General features: G+C 40.1%; 1 protein-coding gene and 1 long non-coding RNA gene across 3 annotated transcripts; one reads left to right on the forward strand and one right to left on the reverse strand.

Moving 5' to 3' along the window:
- Positions 1–1,596: 1,596 nt before the first annotated feature.
- On the forward strand, positions 1,597–7,137 carry LOC135346646 (calcium-responsive transcription factor-like). 2 transcript variants are annotated; one of them, XM_064544338.1, is made up of 4 exons: positions 1,597–1,752; positions 5,241–5,380; positions 5,526–6,679; positions 6,751–7,137. In XM_064544338.1, the coding sequence occupies exons 1-4, from the start codon at positions 1,724–1,726 to the stop codon at positions 6,952–6,954; spliced, it is 1,527 nt and encodes a 508-aa protein (XP_064400408.1). In that variant the 5' UTR covers positions 1,597–1,723; the 3' UTR covers positions 6,955–7,137. The 2 variants fall into 2 exon arrangements, with proteins under 2 accessions (XP_064400408.1, XP_064400409.1); XM_064544339.1 differs by having other exon boundaries at positions 5,241–5,369.
- A 2,082-nt stretch (positions 7,138–9,219) lies between these two features.
- LOC135346667 (uncharacterized) lies at positions 9,220–10,819 on the reverse strand. The gene is made up of 2 exons (XR_010398084.1): positions 9,952–10,819; positions 9,220–9,864 (listed from the first exon to the last, which is right to left on the reverse strand). It is a non-coding gene; the product is annotated as an uncharacterized LOC135346667 (long non-coding RNA).
- Positions 10,820–12,366: the final 1,547 nt, after the last annotated feature.

Raw genomic sequence — 12,366 nt, forward strand, 5'->3', positions numbered from 1 at the left:
CAGAAAAAATTAATTCCACTTCTGAGTGGCACATCTTTAGAGCACAAAAAATTGCGTTTAGCCCAAGCTGGCGCCTAAATTATGGTGGCGCTTATGTTCAACAGCTAGAATACAATTTTCAGAGAAAATGGGCGTGGTCTAGCTCTTGCTAGCTGCACCGTTGAGAGCTGAGTGACTTGTGAAAAACATTCACTATGGGTTAGACAACTGTTTAGAAGTGAAGGAAGTGAAACATACAGTTGATGTCTCAAACAAGCCTTTTTATAAGCGCCAGAAAAAAACAATTCCAACAACGGTTGGTACTTTTTTAGGACCCAAAAAATTATGCTGATGCTGTAATTATATCAATTACGGTATAATAGACCTTAAATTATGGTGGCGCTGTAATTATATGGCGCTTAAATTATGGTGGCGCTGTAATTATATCAATTACGGTATAATAGACCTCTGTAGAAGACCTCTACTGAGGTCTCTAAGTGAAATAAGGGACCTCTCAGTAACCAATCAGATTGCACCATTTGTGACAAGCATTTTCTAAACAGGGGTAAGAGAATACATAAAACGGTAGCTGCAGAACTAGTGAGTAAAGAATCACAGAATCACAAAAGTTCGAAGAACGATATTTAAGACATTATATGTCATGAAAAATCTATGTAGATAGTTTTAATACTTTCCTATCGACAATGACCTATAAAGAATCATATTTAATATTTACATGGCTAAAAGAGCCCTTCAATTTGAAGCTGGGTCTGGGTACCGGGTAGCAATATATGCTACCCGCTTAGTACACTTGTACACTACTTGTACACTATAATAATTATAGTAAATGGGCTCTGGATAAAACTTTATCCGGCTACTCAGTACTTGACACCACACTCTGTGACTCTCTGCTAGTGATCTTCTACCAGCCTACAAATACTAGTCTAGTACCGTATTCACCCGAATTACCGGGACACTCTATTCTAAGGGACACTTCGGACTTACGTAATTTTTTTCACTCTATATTAAGAAACAACAGGAAATGTAAATATTTTTAGACGTCCCGATTTAATTAGAACGAAAAAGAGCATGCCCCTAACGTCAGGTCGATAGAGACTCAAAACTCTACTCTATGGCACCGTAATATGTCACTGACAGTTGAAGACACCACTTTGTAGACATGGAACCCGCATACACAGCTTCTAAACTGTACGAAAGACATTTTAGCTGCAGAGCTAGCCTCGGCCTGGAATTGAGGCCGTGTATGTACCTTAAATGGGGAAATATTCGTTCTAATTACTACGGGACACTCTAATACAAGGAACACTTCGACTTTAACGTAATTTTTCGTGCTCTATTCCAAGGGACACTGCAAGCCGTAATTATTTTTTTGTGTCCCGGTAATTCGGGTGAATACGGTACTACAACATCTACCCTCACAAAAGTGAGCAAGTTCCTCCAGTGAGCAAGGTCCTCCAGCTAGGCGTAAGCATCCCTCTCGGCTGGCCCAGTGCAGTATGAGACTGTATATTCATTGGTGCTGAATCCAACTAAGTAATAATAATGTAATGTTTGTAATGACGTCACTGCTTCATATAGCCTTGGCCGCACACGTACACGGGATTCACATTTTCGAAAAAATAATATTTATGGACCCCTTGGCTTAGTCAAATTTAGAGTCCAAATTTTGTGTACGGTCTGAGTTTTTAAGTTCTGAAAGTAGAACGGAGTTTCTCAGCAAGGAATGGATTCTTCAGGATCCAATATCCATAGGTGAGTCAGTTGATGCCAAACACAAAGTAGAACAAAATTCTACGTTCATACTCGAGTCAATGAGACTAGCTAGCTAGCTAAGTACACAATCAGATTTACCTGGGTATGGTAGGCTCATGGCGTACATAGACTCGCAAGCCGTCACTGTTACACGGCGAACAGTACAGAGTAGACTGGTCAAACTCCATGTAGAGACTCGTGCAACGTTTGCCACGATATTTGACGCAACTCAAGTGGCTAGATCGATCGCATGCGGTTACCACAAGATCATTGATAGTGACGTAGCACTAGAAAACTCTTTAAGTATCACGTGCAGTAGACTGATGTCACGAAAACAACAGCCCACTTAGAATGCTGACTGTGCAACACGAGTCTCTACACTGAGTTTGTGACCAGTCTATTGTTGGCCGTGCAACAGTGATGGCTTGCGAGTCTACCGAGTACATACGTATAAGAATCAGTGGTGTAGGAGCAAGGGGGGGGGGGGGGGGGCAGCCCAGGCAAATGCCTGACCAATATTTCTAGCTTATCTTTATAGATGTAGTCTACCAGGAGTCTCTTGTCTACGTTTAGCTAAATTCTATATTCTGCTTTAGTAGCTGCTACAAAAACTGGCACTATTTAGAATCTTATGACATCACAATCTATGATTTAGTTCATAGTAATAACAAGGGCGTCCCTTTTTTGCCTGACCAATGCTTCTGAGAATGGACTGAATAAAACATGAAACGTTAAATGTGGGTGGTTTAGATCAAAGATGTTGCCAAGTGATGATTAGTGTGTAACTGTTACAGTACTGTATAACTATGAAAGCACCGCAGGTTCTGATGCCTCGGTGGAGATGCCAAAGCTACATAACATAATAGCTTAATTTTATACACATGATGATTAATATGCATGCAGCATGCAAACTCAAAGAGTGGGTAATGATCGACCAGGATTGTTGTTAACGATGCCAAAGTTCAAGTCTAAAAAGTCTAAAATTAGTGGCTGCCCTCTCCCCGCAGCTACCAATAGCTAGCGTTCTAGTACAGAGCTAACTACATGTACTAAATAGTACGGTGGCCCAGAGAGTTCACAGAGTACGATTGACCTTCGCTAGTAGAGGTAGAGAGTTGACTGTCACTAGTGGACAGTACGATTGACCTTCGCTAGTGGACAGTACGATTAACCTTCGCTAGTGGAGAGTAAAAGTGACCTTCGCTAGTGGGCAGTACAATTAACCTTCGCTAGTGGAGAGTAAAAGTGAGTAGAGAGTACGACTAACCTTCGCTAAGCGGAGAGTTCTAGTAAAAGACCTTTACCTATGTACGTAGGGGGGTGCTGACGTTATATTTGACCTTTGCTACACACAGATGCTATCTATAATTATTAAAGAGCCATGCGTGGCCTGCTTTGGACAGCAGGCACAACACTAGATGTCCTAGTAGGCTACAGTTGAACAGTAAGCAATTGGTTGCTTATTTGTGTGCTGATGTTTCTAGTACATGTAGGCTACGTTGATTTGTTGTAGTTAAATAATTCCATGTTCTAGGAGGTCGGACATCTTTCACTAATCATGACCTTTTAATGACATTCCAGGCCAAAATTAATTACTTTTCGTTTTTGCTGACTCAGCAGTAGTGTCTACTGTACTTCTGCTAGTCTTTATTTTAGCCGCCCTCTAAAAGTTGGGCGGCCTTATTACGAGTCTATGTCATAGAGGGCGGCTGATTCATGAGACAATATTTCTGCACGGTTTCTGTCGCTGAATCTGTTGACAGCAAGTTGTGTTTGGTGTCTATGATGGTTACTGGACCTAACCCTGTCAGTACATAATAACCATACTAGCTAGATCCGCCTAGATCCAGTTACTGCTGAGTCAGCAAAAACAAAAAGCAATTTGGCCTGGAATGTATGGTCATAATTATTAGTGAAAGTTCAAGTGATGTCTGACTAGACTGGAAACCACTCCCCTTCTCTCGGGAGAAAGGGACTGGCAAGCTGCTGTGTTGAGAGTTGTCCCAGTGCGTGAAGAATGTCACGCTGCCACAAGAATGTAAACGTCACAAATACTCACGTGCCACCGCCCACACGCTAACTACATGACTGTATTACTGCACAAAAATATTATCGGCCTCGAGTATAAGTACATCACTGGCGGTCTGTTATCGAGGCTGAAATAATATCACCCACGCATTACTCATTTTGTGGTTTGTTCTAATTGCATTCCAACGGGACAACTCTCAACACGGCAACTTGCCAGTCCCTAGAGCCCAGAGCGAAGGGAGTGGTTTCCAGTCTAATGTCTGACTTCCTCTGGGGCTGTTCAGTGTTGAGTGGACTATTTTTCTTTTGCCAGATTAAAGTCCAGAATAGAACATGTAGCCTGTAGGAATGACTGTATTAGATCAACGTACATCTAGAGATACAAACAACAGCACACAAACAAGCTCAACTTACTGTTCAACTGTAACCTACTAGGCTAGTGTTGTGCCTGCTGTCCAAAGCAGGCCATGCATGGCTCTTTAGCATCTGTGTGTAGCAAAGGTCAAATATAAGGTCAGTACCCCCCTATGTACATAGGTAAAGGTTTTTTGCTAGAAGGTGAGCTTTTACTAGAAAAACGAACTCTCCACTAGCGAAGGTTAATCGTACTCTCTACTAGCAAAGGTTTGTCGTACTGCCCACTAGCGAAGGTCACTTTTACTCTCCACTAGCGAAGGTTAATTGTACTGTCCACTAGCGAAGGTCACTTGTACTGTCCACTAGCGAAGGTTAATCGTGCTGTTCACTAGCGAAGGTCAATCGTACTGTCCACTAGCGAAGGTCAACTCTCTAGTAGCGAAGGTCAATCGTACTGTCCACTAGCGAAGGTCAATCGTACTCTTGTGAACTCGAGTAGCAATACTCGGTAAACAAGTTTAGCTACGTGCTCTTCCTAAAAGGCTGCAATGGCATTCCAAGTAAGCATAACTAGGCATAACTCGAGAAAGAAGCGTTATTTTGCAAATCTAAATCCAAGAAAACATGACTAGAAGCCGCACTTCATTGATCCTTGAGCAGCTGTAGCAGTCCACACACACACTGACAGACAGACACAAACACACTACCGTATACCTCGCTGCGCATACGCACCGAGGCATAATAAGGCAACAACGTTATTAACTAAACAAAAGTTAGAAATTATACTAATTGGTGTCACATTTTTAGAGTATTCTACCTAATGGAGGTAGCTCTATACCCTTGCCACATATTTTCTGGTGACAGCGACATTAATACTTTTAGAGATCAGAAAGTTGCCTAAGATTTAAGTGTCGAGGCCGGTTATTCTTAAATCTGCGGTATTGCTATAAACATGGGAAATTTTTCAGGTAGCGTATTAGAGTGCACTGTATCATGATCGTGAGTTGTACATGCAATTGAAAATTCTCTAGATACTATAATTGTCATCTGAAAATATTTCTCCAATACGCATGGGTGAGATGTAGTAAATCGTTTTGTCAAAGAGATGCAGATTCACTGAGTGTGTATGGCTCTGGTGTAACAGCAGTTCTCAACTCAAGCTCAGATCCAGATACACAGTCAGGGGATTGGACACAGGCCATATACGATGTTCGCTTCACTTCCAATGGAAAGTATGTGTCAGGTAATGTAGAATCATTCCCTCCAACATTTTATCGTTGCAGTCAAACTTTTTAATCGTGGTTCGGTACTGTATAATGCCTGTACTGTATTGTCACTCTTTGTCCAGTATTTTCTGCTATATGTAACATAGTACTCTGTTGTCATAGGATATGTGGACGGCTCTCAGGAACTGATGCATGTTTTGGAAAATTACCGAACCAACACTTCCACAGGATTTTCTAATGCGCAGAGCTTAGCAGTAGCTCTAAAACCAATTGATGAGACACAACTTCGTACAAGATTCCTTTCTGTGTCTTCGAAACCTCGTCTCTTCTGGCAAATGAATGCTGGTGAACCTAAAATCCCTTATGATGGTGTACCTTTCATATCAATAGGCCAAATAACAGATCTACCTTGTGTTCGCTACGGTGGCAGGAGGAAAAAAAGCGAGCAAGTAACATTGCCTTCTGGCGATATAATTCCTGTTGATTGTCGTCAAAAAGCTGGGTGTGATGCAAAAATCACCATTAGGCGTGTTGCTCGTTATCCTTCGGCTGCATACGTAGAGCCGGCTGTGTCTCCAGGTGTTGGGCAGGTCCGTCGTTCTCGAAAGCTAATTCTGGATGATCTCGGGGCAAAAATTGCATCTGGTGTCACGAAGCCATCAGAACGTTACTTTGTTTTACTGCCAACACCCATGGCTCATTCTGGACATGAGGTTGCTGAAATAGAGTCAACTCCGCACATTTCCCAACCTGTGTCGGATGCGGTACTTTCTCAATTGAGTAATGGTGTGACTAACATTGTTAAAATACGCGCACACTGCAAAAGTATTGTTAACAATTTGCTTGGAACAGAGGCCTCTCTCCGTGCCAGTGATAAAGCTTATTTCCCGTCAGAATATGATATCTTTCGACATGTTTACTGGCTATATAAAGCAGGACAAGTGATTGATCAGGAAGCAGCTCTTCAAGCAAGTATGGGGACGATTGAGTCGTTGGCACAGTCAATATCCACACCTCCACCCAAAGCTGACAAAGTTCCTGTCACTACTTCAGCTGAAGTAATCAACAGTGTGTACAGCATGATAATGGACGATAGCTCTTCTAGTAGTGTATCTGCACTAGGACATCTTGGTGATGACCTCGGTGCTGGGGATAACACACTTGACTCTATTGACACCACTTTGACTGGCATGAGCTCCACTTCGTCTTCCATTGCCACCAACCTCTCCCAGTTGGTGAAGAGAGCTGCACAGACCCCTAAAAGTACTCAAGCAACCCCACTGGCAAGCAATAGGCCCACTGACTATATTGTAGATGTAAGTCATAATTATTGTCAATGTTTGTTCTTCTGACACATGCAGTCATATAATTGTTGTCTTTATTCCAGGACAGTCCTGCTATTATACAGGCACAAAGAGAAGTACGTGATATGTTGCGAATACTGGAGAACCAAACACATGCTTGTTTGAATGAAAGTGCACTCAACGGCCTCCGAAGGCAGCTTACTGAGTTATGCAGTCAGTTCTCCATGTATCTAGCTGGTGTCCCCTCACCTCAATTTGGACCACCTAGTAAGAAAATCAGGCTATGAGAAGTTAATTTTCCATGTGTACTTAGTGTAATCAAGGGCATACGCCCTTGGTGTAATAATTATATAGATCTTTTTTCGCTAATCAAAGTCATGCATCATAAGTGAACTCTTTCATATTTTTTATAAACGCAATCTATTTAATTTATAGTCGTGTGAAGGCTTCAATAAAATTATAATACAGTATTGCAGAATTGTGTGTAGCCTCGATCCCAGGCCGATCCGTCTCCAATTGAACGCTAGGTCGCCTCCTCAGCCTGGTTTTAATTGTATCTGTGTTGACCGGAAACTGGTAAGTAATGCTGTAAAATCTTCAGTTCATCACAGTTGGCTAAAAATACAGTGATATAATGACACTAGAAATTAATACTGTTATCTGTAGAGTGTATGTTGTGTGTGTCCGTAATAAATGCTAGAAGCGAAGATCTCAAACAAGAACTTCCAGAAAAACTTAATGCGTTGTTGGATATGCCTGCTAAGCCTTCAGGTGGCATAACCAGAGATTTAAGAGAAAGGGATATGAAACTTGATGACGTGTATATACAATCCGTGTTGCCCAAAATGGGCGTGGCACATTGCAAGTTCTATGTAATATCAACTATATGTAGCAGCAAGTCCAGAGATACAGTCCCACAAAGTATTTTACATGAGTTTCATAGCCTAGTGTTCAAGCTGGCGCTGTGCTAATGCCTCTCGCCCTTTCGCTCAAAAGTATAGAAGAGGAAGTAAAGAAGAGGAAGTATAGAAGAGGAAAAAGTGTATAAAATAATCTGACTTGCATCTGTATAATTATGGTATCATTGTTGTGTTTTGTGGCTGCTTGTACCATGGACCTCAAGGATCTAGGAAGCAACAAAGAAGAAGATTTTGTTTTATAAGCGGAAGTGCATAATTTTACTAATTATTTCATGACCAACAATCATACAAATTTATCATTTTCTTTTCTTTTAGTGCCTCTCGCTCAAAAGTATTAGAGTGTTAATTATGATTTCAAATTGACAAAATAGGTGTGTTAGCAATTGAATGAACATTAAACACAGTAACGAATCATGTAACTAAACAACTGTGGACCATCTGCCTTCATGGTCAGATGGTTTCGGCCTAATTGGGCCTCGTCAGCACAGTGCAGTTGGTATATTAATAGCAAAGGATACTTGTGACTTGTTGAGCTCATCTGAATGCTAAACCCAGAATAATTATGTGTGATAAAAGAATGTGTATGTGCGTGTGTGTGTGTATATAGTTGTAAAGTATGTATGTGCGTGTGTGTGTGTATATAGTTGTAAGTATGTATGTGCGTGTATATAGTTGTAAGTATGTATGTGCGTGTGTGTGTGTGTGTATATAGTTGTAAGTATGTATGTGTGCGTGTGTGTGTGTGTGTGTGTGTGTGCGCGCGTGTGCAGAGGAGGATGGTTAATTTAAATGTGCTTCAGAGGTGCACTTTGAGTGTTTATACTCTTTTTTTGTTACCTACAACTGCTTTAGCTAAAATTGGAGGTAACAAACAAAGAGCAGACGATTGTAATGCAAGTAAAGTTCTCCGGAATCATTTTAATAGAAAACGTTTGACCCTGACTATCCCCTGACTATCCTCCTCTGCACATGGTACAGTGTGTGTGTGTGTGTGTGTGCGCATGAGTACAGTGTGTGTATATAGACGCGTGTCTTCACATAAGTGGTGTGTGTGTGTGCATGTGTGGGGGTGGGTGATTTCTGCATGTATGAGGCATAGTTATGCATGAGGGAACAGAACAATACATAAACAGAATCGTGGTTACTGCAATAGGTACAAGGCAACAGAACAATACACAGCATCGTGGTCACTGTAGTAAACATCACGTACATACATGAAAACACAAGTACAAGTACACATGATCAATTAAAGTTCCGTTATCTGTGGTGGCACTTTGGAGGAGCTGATTGTAGCCTTGTGACAACATAACATTTTCTACTTGAGACCCAGTAGGACACAATATATTATCGTTAAAATCACCTAGCACCAGAGTTGTAGTATCTGCTGCACTAATAATAACTAGTGTTCAAGCTGGCGCTGTGCTAATGCCTCTCGCCATGTTTTTGCTTTCGCTGAAAAGTATTAATTATTAGTTTCTATAATGATTAAAGTTAACTTATCTATATAAAGTCACTGAGAAGAAAAGACTTATTTACATGCATCTATTGTTGTATTATGTGGCTTACTACTCAGTGTTGTTAAGGATGGCTCAATTAATTATTGGGATTTATTGTGGATTTCTTGTATATGTCTTTTGGATGGTTACATATAAACTGATGAAACTTTGCAATAATGTAAGCATAATTATAATGAATTAGGAACATGTTGAATGTGTTTTTAAAGTCATGTGACTTTCAGGGGTGGAGCTACAGTGAAATATACAACTTTACCATTTCCGGAATACAAACAAGTGCAGCCACACCCCCAAATTTTTTTGTGAAGTGCAACTCAGTTTTGCCATTTTTATGGCGCCCAGATATGATGTCTATCATTTTCGGTGAAGCAGAAAATTGAAATACGCATATTTAAGTAGAGGGCATTAAATAGAAAATGCGACAGTTTTCCTGATTTCTGTGCACCTGTAAATGATACGCATCATATCCGGGCACCACAAAAATGGTAAAACTGAGTTATACTTTATAAAAAAATTTGGGGGTGTGGCTACACTTGTTTTTAATCCTCCTTTTTTATCTTCTTAATCACACTGTAACGACATCGCTGAAGGTCACATGACCTCTAAACATTTTAAGTGTGTACATTTCGTACAAAACTACATTCCTACTAAATTTCATCCATTAATATATCACAATCACAAAGATATGATGCCCTGTGCACCATGTGGCTGAGCCATCCTTAACACCAGTGAGTAGGACCTCAAGAAAGAATTCTTCCAGGATCTGTAGTTCAGTGTATATAATATGTAAGAAGAAAAGACCTGTGTACATGCATATTGTTATCTATATTGTTATATGGTAGTGGCTTACCAGGCCTTCAAGACAAAGATGATTCTGCCAGGAGGATCTGGATCTTGGATATTACTATTATTTCCTCACAACATGGGGAATGAGCGCGCATGCGCATTACATCCATAGGAATAATTTGCTAGCTAGCTGTTTTAACAGATATTTTCTGAGTATTGTAGCTAACAAAAGCTAGCGCTTTAGTGCAAGGCTAACTCATATATTGAATAGAAAGTTTGTGCGGACAGATGATGCAGTGAAAGATTCTGAAGAGACTGCAACAGCCTTCAATGTGAGTCAAACTAGCCATAACTCGAGAAAGAAGCTTTAGTTTGCTAATCCACGAATCAAAATCCAAGAGAACGTGGCTAGAAGCCTATAGAAACCTATAGAAACTGTTAGCTTTCGTCGCATTGCAACTGTTGAGCAGTTACAGCTGGAACAGACACACAGACAGACACACACACAGTATCCCTCGTGCGGCTACGCCTCGAGGCATAATTATTATGATTAAGTACATCAGTCAAAAAGTGGATAAATTGTCTTGTTGGTACAGTTGGTGACCTATAAACACTGCTACTTGTAATTTGTAATGATCATAAAGCAAAGTTGTTACTACACATTCAATACCATTGGACGTAAATGTGGACGTATTGCACCTATCATTAAAACTAATCAAGGTTCCTCCCTTGTGGTCATTAATTTTGTGGGTCTATCACATCTTACTACTGTATGGTTACTGTGTACCGTGGGTGAAGACTGACGACTGACTTCTTGACAACCAAGTTTCACAGAAACACAGAGCACATGCTGGTCAGAGTCTTCTTGTATGTCTGGTAGCTTAGCAACAAGTGACCTAACAGTAAGCAGTGCTATTGTAATGTGGCGCTCGACCAAGGAAGCAATTGCAATGGTGGTGTGCTATCCAATAGTTGTGCCCTTAATCTATCCATTTCTGCATCTACATGTGGGCTCTTGGTAATAGCTTTGAGATTGTAATTGTGCTAATGCCTCTCGCCATGTTTTTGCTTTCGCTCAAAAGTATTAAAGTGTTGTATTAGAGTGTTGTATTAGTTTCTATAATGAATTTTATATTAAAGTTAGCTTATCTATATAAAGTCACTGAGAAGAAAAGACTTATTTACATGCATCTATTGTTGTTATTTATGTGGCTTACCAGGACCCCAAAATTAATTCTTCCAGGATCTGTAGTTCAGTGTGTATAATATCTAAGAAGAAACGACCCTGTGTACATGCATATTGTTATGTTTAAGTACTGAAGCAAAATGTTTCCAGCATTAAAATGGATCTAGATCGACCTGAATCTGATCAATTAGTATGGGTCAAATATGGAAGCTTGTCTCTTACTCTTAGTGACAAGAAAAGTTTGAAACGATATGCATATGAAATACCCTGACATAAATGGATTGAAGTCTTCCTTGATAATCACGAAACGCAGTTACCATTACTCTGACGATGAGTGTAACGGTCGATTTCTTCAAGTTATACATACGGGCAACCATTGGATCATAGCATCTAATCTGGGTGGTGAAATCAATGAAGTCACTGTATATGATTCTTTGTACCATAGTGTTGAAAAACGTACCCATGACGTGCTTAAACGTCTTCTGAAATGTGTGAAGGTCAATGTTTTTGGGCTACAACCGCAGGTACAGAAAGGTATTCATGACTGTGGCTTATTTTGCATGGCATTCAGTTTTTCACTCGCAGACCTCTCGACCATTAGATTTGAGCACCTTGAAGCATGCTTTGAAAGTAAACAGTTGACCTCTTTTCCAAAACTTTAAATATCAAGCTATTGCTACACGTATATTATATAAGGTATGTAGCCACCATGCATGACTTATTGTATTCTATATACCGGTAGCAAACAATTATTCAATTTCATTGATATTTAACAGCTCCTTGAATATTAACAAAATTAATAATAATAATAATAATATATTAATATAATATACTAGACACCAGCTGCTTTAAAACCATTTATTACAATATCTGGCCTACTCTTAATGTAATCATAGGCGCCACTGTGCATGTATAGGTTTGATAATACTGAGACGAAGATCAATAGGAGAGATGGATTTACTAGGATTTTGTAGAATCTGGTTTTCAACCTGATGAGCATACCACTTTTCACTTTTGAAACAAACGCTTAAGGTGATCACTGATAAATCCATTGGTATCTGTGCATGTCCTGGGAATCAGGACGTAGAAAATTTCCAGCAAATCGAATACAGTAGACTCTCGTTAATCCGGCCACCCTTGGGATCCGGGACCATGCAGCTTGGCCGGAATAGAGAGGTTCAGATAATTAGCCGCGGCTTAAAAACGACCTTACCTCGAATCTAATCACTGATTTGCAGTTCTTTTCTCGAGGATAATGAAAGATAATGAATCATTCTGCTCTCTATTTAATTT

The sequence above is a fragment of the Halichondria panicea genome, chromosome 13 (assembly GCF_963675165.1).
Source record: "Halichondria panicea chromosome 13, odHalPani1.1, whole genome shotgun sequence".
Lineage (NCBI taxonomy): Eukaryota > Metazoa > Porifera > Demospongiae > Suberitida > Halichondriidae > Halichondria > Halichondria panicea.